Source organism: Trachypithecus francoisi, unplaced genomic scaffold, assembly GCF_009764315.1.
Source record: "Trachypithecus francoisi isolate TF-2019V2 unplaced genomic scaffold, Tfra_2.0 Lachesis_group12, whole genome shotgun sequence".
NCBI lineage: Eukaryota > Metazoa > Chordata > Mammalia > Primates > Cercopithecidae > Trachypithecus > Trachypithecus francoisi.
The window spans coordinates 86,756,980-86,783,487 of record NW_022681457.1 but is presented as its reverse complement, the minus strand read 5'-3'; the positions used below and the strand labels follow the sequence as shown (position 1 = coordinate 86,783,487).

At 43.9% G+C, this 26,508-nt stretch overlaps 1 protein-coding gene and 1 non-coding gene across 2 annotated transcripts in view; one reads left to right on the top strand and one right to left on the bottom strand.

The window, feature by feature from the left end:
• The window catches only part of INPP5B (inositol polyphosphate-5-phosphatase B), an 84,217-nt gene that overhangs the window by 19,355 nt on the left and 38,354 nt on the right, over positions 1–26,508 (bottom strand). Inside the window, 7 exon segments of the mRNA XM_033227046.1 lie at positions 2,855–2,966; positions 5,989–6,176; positions 7,223–7,339; positions 7,686–7,800; positions 8,589–8,690; positions 9,937–10,104; positions 11,730–11,826. Of these exon segments, the coding sequence (XP_033082937.1) occupies positions 2,855–2,966; positions 5,989–6,176; positions 7,223–7,339; positions 7,686–7,800; positions 8,589–8,690; positions 9,937–10,104; positions 11,730–11,826 (899 nt within the window).
• Positions 5,076–5,179, top strand: LOC117093978. Its single transcript, XR_004441322.1, has one exon. It is a non-coding gene; the product is annotated as a U6 spliceosomal RNA (small nuclear RNA).

The window sequence follows — 26,508 nt, the reverse complement described above, 5'->3', positions numbered from 1 at the left end:
TTAGTGGAGAAAAGGAAATCAATCTGGAATTCAAACTCTAACCCAAAGGAAAAAGCACCAAAAGAAAGTTATTCTGTAAGATCTCTTTTTTTTTTTTTTTTGAGACGGAGTCTTGCTCTGTCGCCCAGACTGGAGTGCAGTGGCCAGATCTCGGCTCACTGCAAACCCCCTCCCAGGTTCACGCCGTTCTCCTGCCTCAGCCTCCTGAGTAGCTGGGACTACAGGCACCTGCCACCTCACCTGGCTAGTTTTTTTTTTTTTTTGTATTTTTTTAGTAGAGACAGGGTTTCACCGTGTTAGCCAAGATGGTCTTGATCTCCTGACCTTGTGGTCTGCCCGTCTCGGCCTCCCAAAGTGCTGGGATTACAGGCTTGAGCCACCGCGCCCAGCCTTCTATAAGATCTTAAATTAGCTAACTCTTAGGAAGTAAACAAGCTGAACACTCCTTTGCCTGTATATGGTTTTTATTTTTTATTTTTTAAGTTTTTAATGTTTTTTATTTATTTTTTTTTTTTTATTTTTTTATTTTTTTGAGACGGAGTCTCGCTCTGTGACCCAGGCTGGAGTGCAATGGTGCGATCTCGGCTCACCGCAACCTCCACCTCCCAGGTTAAAGTGATTCTCCTGCCTCAGGCTCCTGAGTAGCTGGGATTACAGGCATACGCCACCATGCCCAGCTAACTTTTGTATTTTTAGTAGAGACAGGGTTTCACCATGTTGGCCAGACTGGTCTCAAACTCCTGACGTGATCCGCCCACCTCGGCCTCCCAAAGTGCTGGGATTACAGGCATGAGCCGCTGTGCCCGGCCTAATCTTTTTTATTTTTTAGAGTCTCACTGTGTCACCCAGGTTGGAGTGCCATGGTGTGACCATAGCTCACTACAGCCTCCATCTCCTGAGTTCAGGCAATCCTCCTGCCTTAGCCTCCCAAGTAGCTGGGACTGCAGTTGTGCACCACCACACAGCTATATTTAAAGATTTTTTAGAGACAGGGTCTCACTATGTTGCCTAGCCTGGTCTCAAACTCTTGGCCTCAAGTGATCCTCCCACCTTGGCCTCCCAAAGTTTTGGAATTGCACGTGCAAGCCATTGTGTCTGGCTAAGGCTCTTTCATAAGAGCATAGCTACACCCAAAGGGCCTGAGTATCATCTTACTGAGATATCTTTAAGATGATTAGGTACCACTTAACAAACTAACAGTTTTTCTTTTCCAGGTATCAAACACTTCATCTGTGTAGCACAGTTGCTGCAAATATACACAAAGATAGAACTGCATTGTCAAATTAGTTATGTGAACTGGGGGAAGCTCTGTGCCTTGGTTTCTCCATTTGTAAATTTTGGATTTATAATAGAAGCTACCTCATAGGGTCTTTAGAAAGATTCACTGTCAACTTAAACAGTGCCTGACACATTAGGAAAACGGCTAGCATCCTTCCTATTAATTTTAGGAGAAACCACAGGTGCTCTTCCCTCTTCCCTGGAGCACCACACTTGGCACTGCATGGACTGGTGAAGAACTGTCAGCTCTACCATTGCACATGATCAGCTATTTAGTAAATACTACTTGCCAAATTCCTGAAAAAAACTATTTAAAAAGCAACAGAAAATAGTAAAAATGTAGGTATGAATGTAAGATGATACTTACGTATAGACCTTAAAACCATGTAGTAGGCAGATAACACACAAAATGGGTACTATTACTTCAGGAAAGACCAGAAAGAAGGCAAGTAGAGATAGGTATCAAACTACAAGGGAAATCAGAATGCCTCAGACCAGAACACAGAGAAGATAAACAGACAAAGACATAACTAAGTTGAGATTCTTTTTCTTTAATTAATCTGCACTAGGGAAAGTAAGATAATAGAGGCTAGGCGCGGTGGCTCACGCCTGTAATCCCAGCACTTTGGGAGGCTGAGGTGGGTGGATCACGAGGTCAGGAGTTTGAGACCAGCCTGGCCAGCATGGTGAAACCCCATCTCTACTAAAAATATAAAAAGTTAGCCAGGCATACTGGCGCGCACCTGTAGTCCCAACTACTTGGGAGGCTGAGGCAGGAGAATTCCTTGAACCCAACAGGCAGAGGTTGCAACAAGCTGAGGTCACGACACTACACTACAGCCTGGGTGCCAGAGCAAGACTCTGTCTCAAAAATAAATAAATAAATAATAGAAAGACTTAGACTAATGACAATACCAAGGTTACTAAAAGGGAGGATATAGAACAACGACAACAAAAAAGGACTTTAACATTCTGAACAACATGACCACCTGAACAGGTCTGAAATCTACTGAGAGAAGTAGCCAGAAAAAAGTCACAGAGAAAGAAATTCTCTTGTACTGTGAAACAGCGAGTGCTCTGAGAAGGAAATGCTACGTCAAGCAATGATGGAGAACAGCAGGTTACAGAACTGATTCCTATAGGAAGTGAGGAAAGCCACTTAGGAAGAGCTGTCACTCACACTGGAGAAGTCTGGTGAGAAGCAGCACAGAGGAGAAGGAGGTTCATTCTAAAAACAATTATTACATCATCTTAAATATACCAAGTCCTTTCTTTATAGAAGCTTGGTACTCTTTTAGCCCTAACTTCAGACCTCTTCAATAAATGAATGAGAAGATGAGAGAGACAACACACTCTTGCTCCCAAAGGAGACAAGGTGCTTCAGGAGAGAGCCAGTGGGAGACAATTATGGAAGAGGGAAATGCAGATGAAATGAAGAAATGACTGGACAACATCAGGAACTCAGGGAAACCTCCCAAGCCAAGGAAGAAGAGGCTGCGAGTCTGCAAGCCAGGCTTTTCTGTGCCCTCACGGTGGAGGACAGCCGCTGGAAGAGGGCACAGGTGGCCATTTGTACCTGATCATATGCATACAGGGTTTGAAAGTCCTTCTCTTCGATGAGCTTTTTCACTTTTTCCACATCCAGCTCTTCTATCCTGTAGTTGAGGTCCCCCAGCCACAAGATCACACTGTGAGGGCAGAGCACAAAGGTAACAAGGTTTAGGAGGAGCTTTAACCTGACCTACCCAGGGTGCTTCTGACAGAAGGCCCCTGAGGCTCAGCCTCTTGGGAGGTGGGTGGGAAAATGGCTCAACTGTTTGGGAAATTTTTTTCTCTTGCCATCCCATTTAATATTCTAATGTGACGCTTGCTCAATTATCTTAGTCCAAGTTCATTTTAAACAGCCTTGTGTTCTCCTTAACTATTTTATTATTGTAGGTTGGAAAGACAGTCTAATAAGATCCAAAAGATAGTAATTTACCCCATTCCTGGGAAGAGGAAAAAAAGATCAAGAATTGAGAGTCATGCCAATTACCCAGAGACCCCAACTCAGATGATGCCACGATGCCACCTCTGCCTCTGTGTATACTGCAGTCCACAAAACACACTCTCAGCCTTTGTTTCTAGAGCAGAGTTCCTCTGAAACAAAGTTCAAACTTTATAGTGGAGCCTGGATTTAACCACCGGTATATCATTGGTTGGCTCTTTCTGCACTGCTGAGTGAAGTATAGAAGGTGTTTTATTCCTCCTGCTACTTTGGGAAAAAGCTAACTGAAGCCTCCCTGATGATACTGCACATCTCATTAAGTCTAATACTGCTGTATCTGAAGCCAACAACCATGTCATTAGAGAATATGCACAGCAGTACACGCACACCAAAATTAATGCATCCACAAACTAAAAGCAGACAAACTGACACATAAGCTGTGACCTCACAAACTAGGATGATGCAGGTTCACCAGAATGGAAGAGCTCGGCTGCAAGACACTTCCTGCTAGGCTCCCTGGAGAAGAAAAACCATCCTGTCAGCTTCCAGAACACCAAAAAGCTCCAGACAGTTCCACCTCAGCAGGCAGGACAAGAGGCGTAACTCTGTTTACTCCTTGGCAGATATCATGGCCCCGGTGGCTTCTTCCTCTTCATAAAAGAAGTAGCAAAGCTTTGACTGTTATTATAAAGTCTAAAATTCTAAGTCTTTGACTTTAGACAAATAGGAAGTTTTAGAGATAAATGAGATAAAGAGAAGAAACAAAAATTAGCACAAGATGCTCTCAGCAGCTGCAACTATAGCTTTGTAAAGTTGGATTAAGAGGGAAAAAAGACCAAGTGGAGGCAAACAAATGTAGTCCAACTCTCAATTATACATGCTCTGGAAAGAACAGATATATAAAATCCTAAAACATACTTCCAAAAACTGGGTTTGAGATGCTCATTCTTTGGTTGTTTTCTTCATAATGTTGGATGTAGACAGACCCAAATTAAAACAAATCTTAAAAAAAAGAAAAGAAAAAAAAAAGAAATCTTAAGCAGAACTCAGACTACAATATAGCTGTCAACTGCTGTTTTGTCATATTCCCTGCTCAAAATAAACTTTTCCCTCTCCTTTCCTTTCTTTTTTCTTTTCTCCTGTCCTTGTCTTTCCCCTTCCCTTCCCTTTCTCTTATCTTCCTGCCTCAGCTTCTTGAGTAGCTGGGATTACAGGCATGCAGCATCACACCCAGCTAATTTTTTAATTTTTTTCAGAAACAGGTTCTTACTATGTTGCCCAGGCTAGTCTTGAACCCCTGGGCTCAAGTGATCCCCTGCCTCAGCCATCTAAAATGCTGGGATAACAGGCATGAACTACTACACCCAGCCTCACTTTCTTCTTATTTCTGGCTGCCATACTATAGCAGCCAGGGACTCTCAACATGTTGATAAAATTAAATACTGAAAAAATAAATGGCCGGGCATGGTGGCTCATGCCTGTAATCCCAGCACTTTGGGAGGCCGAGGCGGGCAGATCACGAGGTCAGGAGTTCAAGACCAGCCTGGCTAACATGGTGAAACCCCACTCTCTACTCAAAATACAAAATTTAGCCGGGCATGGTGGCACGCACCTGTAGTCTCAGCTACTCAGGAGGTTGAGGTAGGAGAATTGATTGAACTAGGAGGTGGGGGTTGCAATGAGGCAAAGATCGTGCCACTGCACTCCAGCCTGGGAGACAGAGTGAGACTCCATCTCAAAAATAAATATATAAATAAATAAACCTTATACTTTCCCAAGGACGCATGATGCTTGAGAAATACTCTAGAGTGTGCTTGCTTCGGCAGCACATATACTAAAATTGAAATGATACAGAGAAGATTAGCATAGTCCCTGAGCAAGGATGACATGCAAATAAAAATTTAAAAATAAAATAAGAAGGCCAGCCACGGTGGCTCACGCCTGTAATCCCAGCACTCTGGGAGGCCAAGGTGGGCAGATCATGAGGTCAGGAGATCGAGGCCATCCTGGCTAACACAGTGAAACCCCGTCTCTACTAAAAATACAAAAAATTGGCCAGGCACAGTGGCTCAAGCCTGTAATCCCAGCACTTTGGGAGGCCGAGACAGATGGATCACGAGGTCAGAAGATTAAGACCATCCTGGCTAACCCGGTGAAACCCTGTCTCTACTAAAAAATACAAAAAACTAGCCGGGCATGGTGGCCGGCACCTGTAGTCCCAGCTACTCGGGAGGCTGAGGCAGGAAAATGGCGTAAACCCGGGAGGCAGAGCTTGCAGTGAGCTGAGATCTGGCCACTGCACTCCAGCCTAGGCGACAGAGCAAGACTCTGTCTCAAAAAAAAAATACAAAAAATTAGCAGGCGCCTGTAGTCCCAGCTACTCGGGAGGCTGAGGCAGGAGAAGAGCGTGAACTCGGGAGGCGGAGCTTGCAGTGTGCAAAGATGGCACCACTGCACTCCAGCATTCCAGCCTGGGCAACAGAGCGAGACTCCGTCTCAAAAAAAAAAAAAAGTAAGAAAAGAGAAAGACTCTAGAGATCTGCCAGATGGCAAGTTAGGAAACTAAATGTTTTCAAGAGATATAATCCATGTATAACCAAGAGGTGGCAGCTACCACCATTGTGTCAATAGGAAACCACCACCAGGCATCTCCCCATGAAAAGACAGAGCCCATAACTCTGTGTACTCATGGTGAACCGCATGGGGTGGAAGCTCAGACTCACTCGTGCTTGCTGATGGTGAGAGGGGGACGGCTTGGGTCAAGCTGACAAAACTGCATTCGAGAACAAATGTCCTTATAGTCCTGGTTCCTCCTCTCATACTCTTCAATGTGGGCTGCCAAGTGAGAATTCACAACGCAGATGCTGGTGTTGTGGAACTGGAACCTGATCGCCACGCCTCCCTTGTTGCCCTGTGGAAAGGATCCCCAAAGAAATCCAATTCAAGCTTAATTGTGTCAGTCATTCAAACCTACAAACTTTCTGGTTGGGCGCAGTGGCTCACGCCTGCAATTCCAGCACTTTGGGAGACTAAGGTGGGTGGATCATGAGGTCAGGAGTTCAAGACCAGCCTGGCCAAGATGGTGAAACCCCGTCTCTACTAAAAATACAAAAATTAGCCTGGTGTGGTGGCAGGCGCCTGTCATCCCAGCTACTCGGGAGGCTGAGGCAGAGAACTGGTTGAACCCGGGAGGCAGAGGTCGCAGTGAGCTGAGATCGTGCCACTGCACTCCAGCCTGGGCGACAGAGTGAAACTCTATCTCAAAAACAAACAAACAAACAAAACCCTACAGACTTTCAAAATGTTTTATCTTAATCTTTATAATAATCCTATGGGATTATCTATATTGTACAGATTTTTTTAAAAAAAAGAAGGCAGAATGACTAGCCAGTCAGCGGCAAAGCTGAATCCACAACCCAGCTCTCTCGAGCTCCTGGCCTCACTTGATCCACCCACCTTGGCCTCCCAAAGTGCTGGGATTACAGGTGTAAGCCACCGCGCCCGGCCCCAAAACCTAGCTCCCTTAATCCAGTATTCTTTTCACTAAATCACAAGCAAACCATAGGTGCCCTTTGCCACACAAAGCTAAGCTCTCACAGAAGAACCTAAAAACAGAACTTTAATGGCCTCAATAAGAAGAGGAAATTGCAAACCTACTATCAGCATTCTTTGTTTTTCTGAATGACCCAGCATAGTTTCTGCAAGATACTTCATGGGTGAAATGGGAGGATCAACTGGAGGCTCTAGTGTTGGTGAATATGAGGACAGGCGCAGGCAGTTCACTAAAATACAGTTTCTAAATAGTTTGCTCGACTGAGCCCTGCTTGAGGGTATGATTCATCTTGGAATATTGGCATCTTCCAACTGGGACACGTGTAGTCACTGTGTCTTCAGAAGTGGTCAATACCTCAGGCGCTAAGGCCCTCAATGTGCCAAACATACCAACCAAGGACTCACCATCCTCCCCATGATTCCTGTCCCCACAGTCTCAGCTTCCACTTCTGAGACATAAGCTGCATGCTCCTGTTTGACATATAACAGCAGCATAATCCCAACCAATCGGATAAGCTTCACCTGGAAAAGAGAGATATGGCATTAAATAGAAACTGCAAACAGGAATAAATACCCCAAAGGAAACATGGTCTGGAAGCTGGCTGAGGGTATTAATGTGCCTCCTTCTCCACACTAGAACACAGGTAATCATCTGTTCAACTCACCAAGCATGCTATGTGCTAACCTACGAGTGCCAAGACCCTGCATCTTTCCCACCCGGAGGCACCCCTTCTGGAAGATCTGGAAATGAAAATTGTGGGATAATTAAGACTGGCTGAAGATAAAGGTCATGGAAAGGGTGAAAAATGATCTTGGAATTTCCCTGCATAGCCGCATAAAATTAAGAGGTCCCTGACTCCTCTTTTACCTTTGCATATTTGGCATCTGGATGAAGACCTTCTGACACAGCTTTGAACCACTCTTCCTCCTTTGGGGTATCGTGAAAGAAAAAAGCTTCCTTACTCAGATCGAGCTCCTGGAACCTATTTTGAGAAGCAACCAGTTAGATAGTAAAGTAATGTGCAAATGACACATTCTCAGATTGGTTAAGGTGCATAAGCCATAGCTTTCTAGCTAAACTTCAGGACCCTCAGGAGGAAAAAATAAACAAACACTTAGAACCAAGGAACTAAATGCCAAGGAACTTTCCAGGTGCTTTTGCAAACAAAAACCCATTTCCTTTTCATGACCAGCTTATGAAGTAGTTCGAAGTGTCCCTATTTTACCTGTAACCCCTAGTTCACACAAGCACCAAGTAGCAAACTGGGATTCAAACCTTGGTCTATATAAATTACGAATTCTAGTTCTTTTCAATATACCATACAAGGTTTGCTGCCCCTTCCCACCAGTAATGCCCAGTATAGTGATGAGAAGATAAAAAAAACAAAAACAAAAAAAAAAAAAAGACTAACTGATGGGACTTTCTTCGGCTAACCTTCCTTCTCTGGCAAAAGATAGTTTTGGTTTATAACCAAAAATGTATTGAATGTTCAAGCAATAAAGTTCAGTTCAGGATGCACTGAGTTCAGGACGCAATTCAGGATTTTAACAGAAGATTACATTAAAAATTAAATATTAGCACTTAAATGTCAAGCACTCCACTTTAATGGTGGCAGACACTTGCTTGCCATGAGGAAGAACATCAAACAGGGAAGCAGCTGTTATCAGGCACCTGTTCGTTTTTCAAATCCTTCACCTGCTGTGAAGACCTATCCTTCAACCACAGCTCTGTGTGCTTGAAGAAGGAGAGGACTAGAAGAGAAGCACTCACCCTACGCAATAGACATCTGGGGCCTGGACACCATCGCTCAGCCAGGGCCGGAGGCATTCTTTGGGGGACTGCCCATTTACATTGTATGTTCCCACAAAAAACCTGTCACCAAAGAGAAATAATTAGTGACTCCGAATCACTATGGAGATAACAGGAGAAAGCATTTTATGCTGATTTATGCTGGTTTCAGTCTCTGTGGACTGGCATTTTAAGACAAAAGAAATATTTCTAACCTAGACCAGGACTGCAGCACCAAGGGGTGACTTGTGGTCTGTCATGGTATCTGTTGCTTTTGTTATAACAACTTCAAACAGTATAGGCCTACTCTGAACCTTCCTACTTCCTTTAAACAGCCATTACCCAGCCATTATCTGCCTAATTATTTGCCTTGTATATACTACTGAAATGAAAAAATGAAAAGTGCTTTGGTAATTACTTTTGGCAAGAAGGCAACTCCAGTATTCAAAAAACCACTTCACCATAATTGACAGTTTATATCCCTAGAAACAATGTTATTTTATCTTATAGTCCCAATGCAATGATTTTGAAAGATCTAGCAGAATCTCACAACCTTTATTTATTTAGCTTTTAGTAATCTTGCCTAAAAAGATTACCAAACACCAGCTAACTTCATTTTACTAATTTCATTTTAAATGACTTTCTTCAAAGGCCCAGAATAACCAAGGGAGTATAAAACCTTGGAGGGATACATAAGAATCAGGAGGCCAGGTGTGGTGGCTCACACTTATAATCTCAACATTTTGGGAGGCCAAGGCGGGAGGATCGCCCAAGCCCAGGAGCTTGAGACCCGTGTGGGCAACATAGTGAGACCCTGTCTCTACAAAAATTAAAAAATTAGCTAGGCGTGGTGGTGCACTTGTGTATTACCAGCTACTCCAGCAGCTGAGGTGGGAGGGTTACTTGGGCCCAGGAGGCTGAGGCTGCAGTGGGCTGCAGTGAGCTGTGATGGCACCACTGCACTCCAGCCTGGGCAACAAAGCGAGACCCTGTCTCAATAAGATAAAACATAAAAAACAAATAAATAAAAGAATCAGGATGGTGCTCCTTCTTCTGTATCCATTTGCATTTGTCTCTGCAAATATTTCTGTAACTATCTGCAAGTCGTGTCACTCCCACTATACCACACCTACCACAGTGCCCACCTAGAAAGGGCACAGAATAAATGCCTGTTAATGAGGAGTGCATGGAATCACTCATTTCAAAAATGAGGGGAGAGATTCTATAGAAGAGTATGCCTCCAAATCCAGGTATAGGGGGAAGTGACCAAATTCCAGAAAGTCAAATGATCATTCTGCTCTGAAAACATCCTAGGACCCAGTTAGCTTACCTGAAGTTCTGGATATAGGTGTAATCCTCTTCTTTTTGTACTAGATGTGATTTCACAATTGTATCTCGCAGTCCAAACTTCTGCATGGATAAAATATGAGCCTTGTCTGACACTGTGATAGTGGAGGAGCGAACCATGCCAGTAATTTCGGACTTGGATTTATTCTGTCTGGAAAAACAAAAATATTTTTTTCATATGTAGATGAGTCCCTATTGCAAAATGAATGAATACAAAGCTAAAAGTTCCTATATACAAGCATCTAAGTCACAGAAGACTAAAGGAGGCCAAAGTAAAATTTATTTACTAAAACAACATTATTTCTTTGTGAAATTAAGTAAATTTATATTTGGTTAATTGTATAATATATTGGTCTGGAGATTTTCCTGATAATAGAGTCACAGAATCTCAGACCAGAGGGGCATCTTAAAGATAATCTAATTCCCTCACTTCTAAATGAGAAAAATGAAACCCAGTGTCATTAACGCCTCACCCACATGAATGGTGGCAGAGTATGGGATTCGAACATGTAATTGACAGGTCGGGTGTGGTGACTCATGCTTGTAATCCTAGCACTTTGGGAGGCCAAGGCAGGTAGATCACTTCAAGCCAGGAGTTCGAGACCAGCCTGGCCAACATGGCAAAATCCCATTGCTACCAAAAATACAAAAATGAGCTGGGTGTGGTGGCGCATGCCTATAATCCCAGCTGCTCGGGAGGCTGAGACACAAGAACTGCTTAAACCTGGGAGGCGGAGGCTGCAGTGACTGGGTGATAAAGTGAGACTCTGTCTCAAAAAAAAGAAAGAAAAAAACTATAAAACCCTCTAGATCCTTTGACTTGATCATTCTATTCTGTACATCTATTCCACAGGAATAATCCAAAATAAAAAGAAAGGCAATGAAAATTTATATTTTATTATTATTTGCGTTGTACTGTATTTATAGTTGTAACTAAAATACTGACACAAGTAAGTGTTTTATCTTGACCAGACAGATTCTGGATATGTTCAGTAGGGGGCACTGGAGTACAGACTTCAGATATTTATATAATAACACACCTCGGGGGCAAGTAGGGAAAGAGTAAATAAAACAGGAAAAAAGTCACTTCAGGGTCAGGAAACACCTAAAAGAATGAAAGAGTGAAATCAAACGTTTCTAATCTACATTTTCAAAGAACGGCTAGACTGCCAGTTTCAAATTCCAGATTGGCCACTTGCTAATTCTGGGACCTTGGATGAGTTATGTAACTTCTCATCACCTGAGTTTCCTTAATTGTAAAACAGAAAAAAGTACTTACCTCTTAGGCTAAAATAAGATAGTCCAAATAAGAGCAGGGTGCCTGGCAGTAAGTGCAAATATATGTCAGGTATTATTAAGAACATTTCCGGCCAGGCATGATGGCTCACGCCTGTAATCCCAGCACTTTGGGAGGCCAAGATGAGAGGATCAGATGAGGCCACGAGTTTGAGACCAGCCTGACCAACATGGAGAAACCCCATCTCTACTAAAAATACAAAATTAGCCGGGCTTAGTGGCAGATGCCTGTAATTCCAGCTACTCAAGAAGGCTGAGGCAGGAGAATCACTTGAACCCAGGAGGTGGAGGTTGCAGTGAGCCGAGATCACGCCACTGAACTCCAGCCTGGGCAACAAGAGTGAAACTCTCTCTCTCAAAAAAAAGAACATTTCCTAGGCCAGCTACCCTGGGACAAGTTACATTATGCCCAAAATGGTCTCAGTACTATGAGGAGAACTTCAGTCCTACAAGGGACAAATGAAGGGAGAGCTGCATTACCTTGGTTGCAAGCTTTCTGGTTTATCTTGACCCCTGGAACTTTGGTCCACAGGCAATCCCTTCCCATTTGGCCTCAAACCATCAAAGTTAGAACCACCTAAAGGGAAGGGGAAGAAATTAAAATATACATACATAGGCCGGATGCCATGGCTCATGCCTGTAATCCCAGCACTTTGGGAGACCAAGGCAGGTGGATCACCTGAGGTCAGGAGTTCAAGACTAGCCTGACCAACATGGAGAAACCCCGTCTCTACTAAAAATACAAAATTAGCCAGGCATGGTGGTGCATGCCTGTAATCCCAGCTACTCAGGAGGCTGAGGCAGGAGAATCGCTTGAATCTGGGAGGTGGAGGTTTCACTGAGCCAGATGGCGCCACTGCCCTCCAGCCTGGGCAACAAGAGTGAAACTCCATCTCAAATAAATAAATAAATCATACATATGCTTTAATATACAGAAAACCACTTCAGAAATTGTAGTCTAGGAATTATTGGTAGTCCAGATATTGCTTGAAAAGGCCTATGCTGATGTCTGGGTGAAGTCTCACAGACCATACATAGAAGAAAAAAGTATCTCATTCAGGTGTCTCTACTGCTGAAAACGTAACTATTTCAGCTAGTCTAACTCCCTTTTCTTGGTACAGGGTACATTAAGGAAAGCATAAAACTATGAAATCTGAAAACCTACCTAAGTTTTATCACCTGCTTTACTATTTATTACCTCCTGACTTTGGAAAGGCCATCTAACCTCTCTCAATCTCAGTAATTTGACCTGTTCTGCCTTCTTCACAGGTTTACTGTAGGGTCAACTGAGTTGACATGTGAGTAGGGACTTTAAAAGCTATACAACATATTATAAAACATAACATAGTGACTTCCACTCCAAAGAGGAGAAAGGCAAGGGTCAGAGGTTAAAAGTGGAAATAGTCTAAGAGCTCTAGAAAATGAGAAGTGCTTGTCATTGTTGACAAATTGCCTTGAAAACCAGAGCCCAAGGGCCCAACCCAGAAATATTTTGGGAAAGTCATTAAACCAAGATAAACCTGGAAAGGAAAATTATCTGCCAATAGCTTCTCTGCTCTTTAAAAGCCAGATCTCTTGTCAACAGGGAACAACATGAAGAGGTCACAGAGATGTGATTTTAAAACCCATGTTACGGGAAGGAGCTCTGAAGGAATGAAACACCACTGAAGAATTTTGCTCTGCAGACTATTACTAAACATGGATTTCTCAACCATGCATTCACATGAACCAGAAAAAACAAACTTTTGAAAAAAGAAAGCATAATCATTTGAACATGAAAATAATTACACTTCAATGCCTCCAATCAATCACCAAATGCTATAGACTGAATATTTATACCCCTGCCCAAAGTCATGTTGAATTCCTAACTCCCAAGATAACGTACTAGGAGGTAGGACCTTTAGGAGGTGTGAGGTGTTTAGGTTACAAGGGTGGAGCCTTCATGATTGGGATTAGTGCCTTTATAAGGGTTCAGGAGATCAGAGTTCCCCTTTTGCTATGTGAGAACACAGTGAAAAGACAGCTGCCACTAAGCCAGAAAGCAGGCCCTCACCAGACATTGAATCTACCAGCACCTTGATCTTCAACTTCTCAGCCTCCAAAACTGAAAATAAATCTCTGATCTCTGCTTTTGTTTTGTGATTTTCTGTATTTTTTTTATTATTTCTTTTTCTTCTTTTTTTTTTTTTTTGAGACAGGGTCTCCAGGCTGGAGTACAGTGGCCTGATCATGGTCCACTATAGCCTCCACCTCCAGGGCTCATGCGATCCTCCCACCTCAGCCTCTCTGTTATCTGGGTTTAACAGGCACACAACACCATGCCCAGCTAACTTTTTGTATTTTTTTGTAGAGATAGAGTTTTGCCATGTTTCCCAGGTTGGTCTCGAACTCTTGGGCTCAAATGATCCTCCCGCCTCAGCCTCTCAAAGTGCTGGGATTACAGGTGTGAGCCACCACACCCAGCCAAATCTCTGTTGTTTATAAACCCCTCAGTCTATGGTATTTTATTATAACAGCCTATAGACTAAGGCTAAACTAAGACACCAAAGCCTTTCAATTGTGCTTCTTAAATGCCTCTCAAACCAATATATTCCTATCCCCAGGGTCACTGTGCTAGTCTAGGTTACCAGCATCTCCCCTGAATGACTATAAAAGCCTCAACTAGTTTCTCTGCCTCTTTTCTCACCCCACCCTCTCCAACCCAATCTCTACACTGTTGCCAGAGGATTTTTTAAAAAAGTAAATCGGGGCCGGCGCGGTGGCTCAAGCCTGTAATTCCAGCACTTTGGGAGGCCGAGACGGGCGGATCACGAGGTCAGGAGATCGAGACCATCCTGGCTAACACGGTGAAACCCCGTCTCTACTAAAAAAAATACAAAAAAACTAGCCGGGCGGGGTGGCGGGCGCCTGTAGTCCCAGCTACTCGGGAGGCTGAGGCAGGAGAATGGCGTGAACCCGGGAGGCGGAGCTTGCAGTGAGCTGAGATCTGTCCACCGCACTCCAGCCTGGGCAACAGAGCGAGACTCTGTCTCAAAAAAAAAAAAAAGGTAAATCAGATCACATCACTTTAAATCTTTTAAAGGCTTCATACTGGATAAACCCAAATCCCTATATACAATTGCCAAGGCTCTTCCCAGTCTGGATCCTACCCACTCGTCTAGCTCCAATACTCACCACAGTCCTTCAGCCCCTACCTCCTTTATGCCATGTTGTAAGCATATTAAGGTTACTGCAGCTATACAAAGATCCCATCAGAAAGCAACTTCCCTCTTCTTCACTCTGCTTTATAAGGCTAACACCTACCCATCCTATCCTGTGCCAGGGATCGGCAAACTTTTTCTGTAAAGGGCCACAGAGTAAATATCCTAGGCTTTGCAGGTCATACAGTCTCTTGCAACTGTTCGACCCCGTTGCTATAGTGCAAAAGCAGCTGTAAGTGTGGCTGCATTCTAATGAAATGTTATTTATAGATGCTGAAATTCGAATATCATACAATTTTCACATATCACAAAGCATTATTCTCTTGAATCTTTTCAAACATTTAAAAATGCAAAAAAAATCATTCTTAGCTCATGAGCTGTACCAAAGCAGATGGCAGGCTGGATCTGGCCTACAGGCTGCACTTCAGCAACTCCTGCTATAGGCCATATCTTAGAGGTCATTTCCTCCAAGAAGACTTCTCTAACCTCTCCTAGGCTGATCAGATGCCCTGACATTGGTGTTTCCATAGCTCCCTGTACTCCCCATCACAGTCTTGATAGTTGTGTATTGTAGGTGTTTTTTCTTCCATGTTAGACTGTAAGCTTACTGAGGACTAGACTTTGTCTGATTTATGCATCACTGTAGCCCCATCATTCAGCATACTGGTAACCCAGCACATTATAGGCAGTGCAGTCACACAATTCAATATTAAATGCACAATGAACCTGAATCCCTATGTGCCAATATGTTTGTTGGTTGGTTGGTTTGTTTGTTTTTCGAGACAGGGTCTCACTCTGTTACCCAGGCTGGAGTGCAGTGGCGCAAGCTTGGCTCACTGCAACCTCTGCCTCCCAGGTTAAAGCTATTCTCCTGTCTCAGCCTCCTAAGTAGCTGGGATTACAAACGCGCAGCACCATACTCAGGTAGTTTTTGTATTTTTGGTAGAGATGGGTTTCGCTATGTTGGCCAGGCTGGTCTCAAACTCCTGACCTCAGGTGATCCACCCACCTCGGTCTCCCAGTGCTGGGATTACGGACGTGAGCCACTATACCTGGCCCTTGTGTGCCTTATACGTTTAAATACATAACATCCAAGTTCAAGTCTGTACCATTCTTTTGGAATGTTTGAGGTAATCTTCCCACGGTCTTCAAAATAAAACAAAAGTAAGAAAGGAGACCTAGAATGGGTTATGTCTAGAGTTCTACTACCCCATAGCTACTTAATAATTATTTCTGGAAATGAAATCCCCAGCTGGATTCTACTTTTCTTTCTTTACTCCCACTGAGCTTAGAGAGTTAACTAACTCAAATATTAGTAATGGTGTACTGGGACATCTGTTAGAATGACCGAAATTTTAAGAAAACCGGCCGGGCGTGGTGGCTCACACCTGTAATCCCAGCACTTTGGGAGGCCGAGGCGGGCGGATCACGAGGTCAGGAGATCAAGACCATCCTGGGTAACACAGTGAAACCACGTCTCTACTAAAAACACACACAAAAATTAGCCGGGCATGGTGGCAGGTGCCTGTAGTCCCAGTTACTCAGGAGGCTGAGGCAGGAGAATGGTGTGAGCCCAGGAGGTGGAGCTTGCAGTGAGCCGAGATTGTGCCACTGCACTCCAGCCTGGGCGACAGGGCGAAACTCTGTCTCAAAAAAGAAAAGAAAAAAGAAAGAAAGAAAGAAAACCAGCTGACAATTCCAATTGCTAACAAGGATGCAGAGGAGCAGTGACTCTCATCCATTGATAGTAGGCATGGAAAATCATAGAGCCACTCTGGAAGACAGTTTGGCAGTTTCTTAAAAAGTTAAACAGTTTTACCATATGATCTACCCATCACACTCCTAGGTATTTACTGATCTGAAAATATGCTGGACACCATGGCTTGTGCCTATAGTCCCAGATATTTGGGAGGCTGAGGCAGGAGGACTGCTTGAGCCCAGGAGTTTGAGACCAGCTTGGACAATAGAGACCCCCATCTCTTAAAAAATAATAAAATAAAATAAAATTTAAATTTAAATTAAATTAAAAGTAGTGGCACATGCCCATAGTCCTAGCTACTCGGGAGGCTGGGGAGGGATGATTACTTGAGCCCAGGAGTTCAAGGCTGCAGTGAGGTGTGATCTTGTCACTGCACTCCAGCCTGGGTGACAGAGGGAGACCCCACCTCTAAAAAAATATGGCAAGAAAAATAACTTTTGTACACATAAAAACCTGCACAGAAATATTTATAGCAGCATTATTTATAATCACCAAAAACTGGAAGCAACCAAGATGTATTTAAATAGATTAATAAACTGTGATACATCCATATAATAAAATATTCAGCAATTTAAAAAATTAGTTATCCAGCCATGAAAATATGTGAATGGCCGGGCGCGGTGGCTCAAGCCTGTAATCCCAGCACTTTGGGAGGCCGAGACGGGTGGATCACGAGGTCAGGAGATCGAGACCATCCTGGCTAACACGGTGAAACCCCGTCTCTACTAAAAAATACAAAAAACTAGCCGGGCGAGGTGGCGGGCGCCTGTAGTCCCAGCTTCTCGGGAGGCTGAGGCAGGAGAATGGCGTAAACCCTGGAGGCAGAGCTTGCAGTGAGCTGAGATCCGGCCACTGCACTCCAACCTGGGCGACAGAGCAAGACTCTGTCTCAAAAAAAAAAAAAAAAAGAAAAAAAAAAGAAAATATGTGAATGAATCTTAAGTACATATTGCTGAGTGAAGGAAGTCCATCTGAAAAGGCTATATATTATGATTCCAATTACACAACATTCTGGATAAAACTATAGAGAAGGTAAACAGATCAATGGTTGCCAGGGTTTTAGGGGTGAGGGTGAGGTCAAATAAATGAAGAACAGTGGACTTTTTAGGACAGCAAAATTGTACTCAAAGAAACTGTAATGGTGGATACATGGTACTATCTATGGGTTTCAAAACCCACAAATTTTTACAGCACAAAGAGTGAACCTTAATGTATGCAAAATTAAAAAAAATAATGTAGGACATCAGGAAGTTCTGTAAAATGCAGAAAATGATAAAAGTGTCTAACCTATATCAGAAACGTATAAAACCAACTCACTGAAGGGAGTAGAGGAAAAAGTGTTTACCTAAGTAACTTTGGAAATGAGTGGAATCTATAAGAATAAAGGCGCCAGGAGCAGTGGCTCATGTCTGTAATCCCAACACTTTGGGAGGCGGAGGCAGGCGGATCACCTGAGGTCAGGAGGTCCAGACCAGCCTGATCAACATGGAGAAACCCCATCTCTACTAAAAATACAAAATTAGCCGGTGTGGTGGCGCATGCCTGTAATCCCAGCTACTTGGGAGGCTGATGCAAGAGAATCGCTTGAACCCGGGAGGCTGAGGTTGCAGTGAGCCGAGATCGCGCCACTGCACTCCAGCCTGGGCAACAGAGCGAAACTCCGTCTCAAACAAAAAAAAAACAAAAAAGGGACCTTGTGCCTGCCAGCTGTGCCTGCTTATTAGGCCATGGAAACTGCATTCTTTATTGGCAAATGAAAAGTCTTACAAGTACTGGATCTCTTTCTGTGTATTTATATGTGTTGTGCATGTAATGTTTACATATGAAAGAGTTTTAACTAATTGGTTTAAGATAGTAAGTGCTTAGCCTGGGTGCAGTGGCTCATGCCTGAAATTCCAGGACTTTGGGAGGCCGAGACAGGTAGATCACTTGAGGTGAAGAGTTTGTGACCAGCTTGGCCAACATGGTGAAACCCTGTCTCTACTAAAAATACAAAAATTAGCTGGGTGTGGTGGTGCACGTCTGTAATCCCAGCTACTTGGGAGGCCAAGACAAGAGAATTGCTTGAACCCAGAAGGCGGAGGTTGCAGTGAGCCGAGACTGTGCCACTGCACTCCAGCCTGGACAACAGAGCAAAATTCTGTCTCAAATAATGATAATAATAATAAGAGCTTAAATAAGGCCAGGCACGGTGGCTCACACCTGTAATCCCAGCACTTTGGGAGGTCGAGGCAGGTGGATCACCTGAGGTCAGGAGTTTGAGACCAGGCTGGTCAACCTGGTGAAATCCTGTCTCTACTAAAAATATTTTAAAAAATTAGCTGGCATGGTAGTGCATGCCTGTAATCCCAGCTACTTGGGAGGCTGAAGCAGGAGAATTGCTTGAACCCAGGAGGCAGAGGCTGCAGTGAGCCAAGATCACTGCATTATACTCAACAGAGTGAGATTCTGTCCAGGAAAAAAAAAGTGCTTAAATAAAGTATTTCTTATCAGAAAAGTAAACAGTATAATGCCTTTTAGTTCCATGACTTAAGTAATCTTTGGGAAATAAAAACAGTTTTACATGCAAGGTGTGTAAAGAAAGTGAAATGTGTTTTTCATAAAAGATTGTAAGAAGTCAGTCAGGCATGGTGGCTCACACCTGTAATACCAGAACTTTGGGAGGCTGAGGCAGACGGATCACAAGGTCAGGAGTTCGAGACCAGCCTAGCCAACATGGTCAAACCCTGTTGCTACTAAAATACAAAAAACTAGTCAGGTGTGGTGGTGCGCACCTGTAGTCCCATCTACTGAGGAGGCTGAGGCAGGGGAATCACTTGAACTCAGGAGGTGAAGACTGCAGTGAGCCAAGATCGCTCCACTGAGCTACAGCCTGGTAACAGAGCAAGACTCCGTCTTAAAATATATATATATATATATATATATATATATATATATGAAGTCATGGAATGCGGATTTTTTTTTACCTAAAGAGTTAAAGGATTAAGTTAAATAGAATAAAGCTGAAAGTTTCAGTGTTTGTGAAAAATTAATCTTGTAAACCAAATTCTGTGTGTGAACATACTGGCTAAAGTTAAGAGGGTATTATTCAGTTTTTCTCTAAATTAAACATTAGAATAAAAGTACAGTAAGTTTTTTGTAGAGCACTAATCCGCTCTTTAACAAAAAAAATTGTAAAGGGTTAGCCAATCATGTTGACTCATGCCTGTAATCCCAGCACTTTGGGAGGCTGAGGCGGGTAGATCACCTGAGGTCGGGAGTTCAAGACCAGCCTGACCAACAAGGAGAAACCCCATCTCTACCAAAAATATAAAATTAGCCAGGCATGGTGGCTCATGCCTGTAATCCCAGCTACTCAGGAGGCTGAGGCAGGAGAATAGCTTTAACCCAGGAGGCAGAGGTTGCAGTGAGCCAAGATCACGTCATTGCACTCCAGCCTGGAAACAAGAGCAAAACTCTGCCTCATACACACAAAAAAAGCAAATTGTAAAGGGTTATAAAAGGTTAATGAAAATCTTACCTTATGGTCAGGCATTACAGTTGGATAGATTTGTCCATAAGGTTTTATTAAGAATTGGGTTTAACATTAATAGTATAGTAATGCAAAGTGAAATTTGGCTTATTTGGTATATAAATCATAAAGGATTATCAAATATGAAACAGTGTTTGGCTTTCTTTGGGCTGTATTTGTATAAATATGTTATTGAGGCCGGGGCGGTAGCTCAAGCCTATAATTCCAGCACTTTGGGAGGCCAAGGCAGGCCGATCACCTGAAGTCAGGAGTTCAAGACCAGCCTGGCCAATATGGTGAAACCCCATCTCTACTAAAAATACAAAAATTAGCTGGGCATGGTAGTGCACACCTGTAGTCCCAGCTATTTGGGAGGCTGAGGCAGAAGAATAGCTTGAACCCAGGAGCCAGAGGTTGCAGCGAGCCGAGATCATCATGCCACTGCACTCCAGCCTGGGCGACAAAGCAAGATTGTCTCAACAATAAATAAATAAATAAATAAAAATATGTTATTGGTATATGTTCCAAAATTATGGAAAACTCCCATAATTCTCTCATGACTTAGTATATGTTCCTAATAATTACAATTGTTACATAAAATTGTTTTTTTTTTTTTTTTTTTTGAGACGGTGTCTGGCTCTGTCGCCCAGGCTGGAGTGCAGTGGCCGGATATCAGCTCACTGCAAGCTCTGCCTCCCGGGTTTACGCCATTCTCCTGCCTCAGCCCCCGGAGTAGCTGGGACTACAGGCACCCGCCACCTCGCCCAGCTAGTTTTTTGTATTTTTTAAGTAGAGACAGGGTTTCACCGTGTTAGCCAGGATGGTCTCGATCTCCTGACCTCGTGATCCACCCGTCTCGGCCTCCCAAAGTGCTGGGATTACAGGCTTGAGCCACCGCGCCCGGCCGATAAAATTGTTATATGCCACTGCGGTAACCAAATTTCTTTGTCAATCGTATTTTTGACTGTGGGTGCCTTAAAACATTTTGTCATCCACAGACAACTGTTGTCTTTTTTAATCCTGTTTCAAAGGTGGTTTCAATCAGCTACAGGATTTTGAAAAGTGCTCTTGAATGCAGGTTTCTAATAACTTTGGAGACTGTGACATTAGAATTGAGGAAAAACTTTCAGGACTCATGTAAAGCTGAAATGTTCTTGAATATCAATCAGAACAGAAGTTAACTGCATGGACTGAACTAATAGAAGACTAAAGTAATCTTTTTGACTTTGCTTAAAACGTTGCTGATTCCTTGTTTTGTTTTTCACAATCAAGAAAACTTTTGAGCTAGTTACAGCTTTTAAAAATTGAGCAAAGTATACTACTGTGAACAAAATTTAGACTATATTTGTTTCACTCTACCTGATTTCTCCAGAATTTGGAAACTATTTGTGAGTATTCCCAACTTACAGCAATACAGTTATTTGCATAAGTGCAATAAGAATCTGTTTCTTTTTGCAATAGGACACAATTGGAGAAACTGGTTATTTTACCAAGGCTTTGATTGGAATGGTATGTTTTCCTTTAAGGAATCAAATTTGACTTACAGAGCCAATAAAAGCCCCTTGAGAAAACTGGCCTCATACCTTGGCTACAGACCCCTGTACAGGGTTCCTAACCTGTGGTAATTAACGAATGTCACTTTCTGACAGGCCCAGGAGCCCCAAGTTATCTTGGAACCTCAAGAGGAGAGAAATTTACCCGATTTATAGGTATTTCAGGGTACAAACCCATGGCTGGGCTCAGCTTTAAAAAAGTATTATCTAAGATTTCTTAAGAAGCAGACTTCCATCAAAGTCAGTTTTAAAAGCCTATGTAAAAAAATATTTATTCTTGCTGCACTTTATACAAATGATCAGTCTAAGTATAATAAAGCAAATCGATCTTACCATGATTTGTCTTTAGTAAAAATGAAAGACTGGCAAGAGGAAAAAAATATATATGTTTCAATGGTTAGACTGGGCGTGGTGGCTCACACCTGGAATCCCAGCACTTTGGGAGACTGAGGCGGGTGGATCACTTGAGGTCAGCAGTTTGAGACCAGCCTGACCAACATGGTGAAACCTCATCTCTACAAAAAAAAATGTAAAAATTAGCCGGGCATGGTGGCATGTGCCTATAATCCCAGATACTCGGGAGGTTGAGACAGGCGAATCGCCTGAACCTGGGAGGTGGAGGTTGCAATGAGCCGAGATCGTACCACTGCCCTCAGCCTGAGCAACAGCGTAAGACTGTCTCAAAAAAAAAAAACAAAACAAACATGGTTGTCAGGTTGTAGTCTCATCAGTTGTGTTTAAGTTTTTTCCTGCAATTTAAATTGACCCTACTTATTCCTATTAACCAACTAGTGATCTCTGGCTGCAGCTCAGAAGAAACGAGAGATATAGGTAATACAAAAATCTGGATCAATATTCTAATTCTGGGCATATATTGGAATCAGCTAGCAATCCCATATCAGCTTGGTTCCAACAGTTGTCCAGTTCATGAAAAGCCTTTTAATTTAGTTTACTTGGAATAATTTCACTTATTTTGCTTTACTGTTGAGGAATACATTGCTGTTGTACTCTGTGTAGAAACGCATGATAAGCTTACTGAATGTTTTCTTAAACTGAACACTTATTAATCTTCCAGATATTACCTTTTGTTGGAACTCAAGAGACATGAATGGCCTTGCCACATGCTGCTTTCTAACTGAGCTCCTCTCTACCCTGAATACAAGGGGCCCTCATAGTTAGGCAGGAATATCATCACCCTATTCAGCATGAAGAAGTTACAGAAGATGGATTTTCATCCCTCTGCAACCCTTACGGTTAAGGGTTCTTTTATACAAGGGAGGGAGAAATATCAGAGGCTTTTGAACCACAGTAACTCCATCTTGAATAGGGGCTAGGTAAAACAAGGCTAAGACCTGCTGGGCTGCATTCCCAGACAGTTAGGCATTCTAAGTCACAGGATGAGATATGAGGGTCAGCACAAGGCACAGGTCATAAAGACCTTGCTGATAAAACAGGCTGCAGTAAAGAAACCTGCTAAAACCCACCAAACCAAGATGGCCATGAGAGTGACCTAGGTCGTCCTCATTGCTACACTCCCTCCAGCGCCTTGACAGTTTACAAATGCCATGGCAATGTCAGGAAGTTACCCTATATGGTCTAAAAAGGGGAGGCATGAATAATCTGTCAGGCCTCTGAGCCCAAGCTAAGCCATCATATCCCCTGTGATCTGCACGTGTACATCCAGATGGCCTGAAGCAACTGAAGATCCACAAAAGAACTGAAAATAGCCTGAACTGATAACATTCCACCATTGTGATTTGTTCCTGCCCCACCCTAACTGATAGGACATATTCTCCCCGCCCTTAAGAAGGTACTTTGTAATATTCTGCCCCACCCTTCAGAATGTACTTTGTACGCCTATCCCAAGTATATAAGAACTAATGATAATCCCACCACCCTTTGCTGACTCCTTTCTCAGACTCAGCCCACCTGCACCCAGGTGAAATAAACAGCCTTTATGCTCACACAAAGCCTGTTGGTGGTCTCTTCTCACGGACGCACGTGATATTTGGTGCCAACACCCAGGACAGGAGGACTCCTTCAGGAGACCAGTCCCTCACTCCATGTCCTTGCCCTCACTCCATGACATCAGGTCCTCAGACCAACCAGCCCAAGGAACATCTCACCAATTTCAAATCGGGTAAGCAGTCTTTTTTTTTTTTTTTTTTTTTTTTTTTTTTTTTTTGAGACGGAGTTTTGCTCTGTTGCCCAGGCTGGAGTGCAGTGGCCGGATCTCAGCTCACTGCAAGCTCCACCTCCCGGGTTTATGCCATTCTCCTGCCTCAGCCTCCCGAGTAGCTGGGACTACAGGCGCCCGCCACCTCGGTCAGCTAGGTTTTTTTTTTGTATTTTTTAGTAGAGATAGGGTTTCACCGTGTTAGCCAGGATGGTCTCGATCTCCTGACCTTGTGATCCACCCGTCTTGGCCTCCCAAAGTGCTGGGATTACAGGCTTGAGCCACCGTGCCCGGCCGGTAAGCAGTCTTTTCACTCTTCTCCAGCCTCTCTTGCTACCCTTCAATCTTCCTCTCTTGCTACCCTTCAATCTCCCTGTCCTTCCAATTCCAGTTCTTTTTCCTCTGTAGTAGAAACAAGGAGACATATTTTATCCATGGACCCAAAACTCCAGCACCAGTCACGGACTTGGGAAGACAGTCTCCTCTTGGTATTTAATCAATGCGAGGACGCCTGCCTGATTATTTGCCCACACTCCATTGGTGTCTGATCACCGCAGGGACACCTGCCTTGGTCATTCACCCACATTCCCTTGGTGGCAAGTCAATTGCGGGGATGCCTGCTTTGGCTGCTCACCACCCCTTTCTCCGTGTCTCTACCTTTCTCTTTAAACTTGCCTCCTTCACTATGGGTAACCTTCCACCCTCCATTCCTCCTTCTTCTCCCTTAGCCTGTGTTCTCAAAAACTTAAAACCTTTTCAACTCACACCTGACCTAAAACCTAAATGTCTTATTTTCTTCTACAACACCACTTGGCCCCAATACAAACTCAACAATGATTCCAAATAGCCAGAAAACAGCACTTTCGATTTCTCCATTCTACAAGATCTAGGTAATTCTTGTCATAAAATGGGCAAATGGTCTGAGGTGCCTGATGTCCAGGCATTCTTCTACACCTCGGTCCCTTCCTAATCTCTGCTCCCAATGAGATTTGTCCCAAATCTTTCTTCTTTCTCTCCTGTCTGTTCCTTCAGTGTCCACCCCAAGCTGAGTCCTGTGAATCCTCCTTTTCTATAGACCCACCTGACCTCTCCCCTCCTCCCCAGGCTGCTCCTTGCCAGGCTGAGCCAGGTCCCAACTCTTCTTCAGCCTCTGCTCCCCGACCCTATAACCCTTCTATTACCTCCCCTCCTCACACCCAGTCTGGCTTACAGTTTCATTCCACAACTAGCCCTCCCCCACCTGCCCAACAATTTCCTCTTAGGGAGGGGGCTGGAGCTAAAGGCATAGCCAAGGTTAATGCTCCTTTTTATTTATCCAACCTCTCCCAAATCAGTTAGCATTTAGGCTCTTTTTCATCAAATATGAAAACCCAGCCCAGTCCATGGTCCATCTGGCAACAACGCTTAGATGCTTTACCGCCCTAGACCCAGAGGGGCCAGAAGGCTGTCTTATTCTCAATATGCATTTTATTACCCAACCCACTTCCAACATTAGAAAAAGCTCCAAAAATTAGATTCTGGCCCTCAACCCCACAACAGGACTTAACTGACCTCACCTTCAAAGTGTACAATCATACAGAAGAGTTGCAATTACTTGACTCTGCTGTGAGAGAAACCCCAGCCACATCTCCAACACACAAGCACTTCAAAACGCCTAAACCTCAGGGCCCAGGCACTCCTCCAGGACCGTCTGCCCAGGAGCTTGCTTCACGTGCCGGAAATCTGGCTACTGGGCCAAGGAATGCCCACAGCCTGGGATTCCTCCTAAGCCGTGTCTCATCTGTGTGGGACCCCACTGGAAATCAGACTGTCCAACTCACCCAGCAGCCACTCCCAGAGTCCCTGGAACTCTGGCCCAAGGCTCTCTGACTGACTCTTTCCCAGATCTTCTCAGCTTAGCGGCTGAAGACTGACGCTGACCGATCGCCTCGGAAGCCTACAGGACCATCACAGACGCTTTGGGTAACTCTTACAGTGGAGGGTAAGTTTGTCCCCTTCTTAATCAATACGGAGGCTACTCACTCCACATTACCTTCTTTTCAAAGGCCTGTTTCCCTTGCCTCCATAACTGTTGTGGGTATTGACAGCCAGGCTTCTAAACCTCTTAAAACTCCCCAACTCTGATGCCGACTTGGACAACATTTTTTTATGGACTCCTTTTTAGTTATCCCCACCTGCCCAGCTCCCTTATTAGGTTGAGACATTTTAACTAAATTATCTGCTTCCCTGATTATCCCTGGGCTACAGCCACACCTCATTGCCACCTTTTGCCCCAGTTCAAAGCCTCCTTCACATCTTCTCCTTGTATCACCCCACCTTAATCCACAAGGATAGGACACCTCTACTCCCTCCTTGGTGACAGATGATGCACCCCTTACCATCCCATTAAAACCTAATCACCCTTACCCTTCTCAATGCCAATATCCCATCACATAGCACACTTTAAAAGGATTAAAGCCTGTTATCACTCGCCTGTTACAGCATGGCCTTTTGAAGCCTATAAACTCTCCTTACAATTCCCCCATTTTACCTGTCCAAAAACTAGGCAAGTTTTACAGGTTAGTTCAGGATCTGCGCCTTATCAACCAAATTGTCTTGCCTATGCACCCTGTGGTGCCAAAGCCATATACTCTCCTATCCTCAGTACCTCCCTCCGCAACCCATTATTCTGTTCTAAATAAACCTAGCTGACCCCATATATCCTAAATCCTTTCCCCACTCCCCTTTCCATTCCTTAAAAAACAGCCCTAAGGCCGGGCGCGGTGGCTCAAGCCTGTAATCCCAGCACTTTGGGAGGCCGAGACGGGCGGATAACGAGGTCAGGAGATTGAGACCATCCTGGCTAACATGGTGAAACCCCGTCTCTACTAAAAAATACAAAAACCTGGCCGGGCGAGGTGGCGGGCGCCTGTAGTCCCGGCTACACGGGAGGCTGAGGCAGGAGAATGGCGTAAACCCGGGAGGCGGATCTTGCAGTGAGCTGAGATCCGGCCACTGCACTCCAGGCTGGGCGACAGAGCCAGACTCCATCTAAAAAAAAAAAAAAAAAAAAAAACAGCC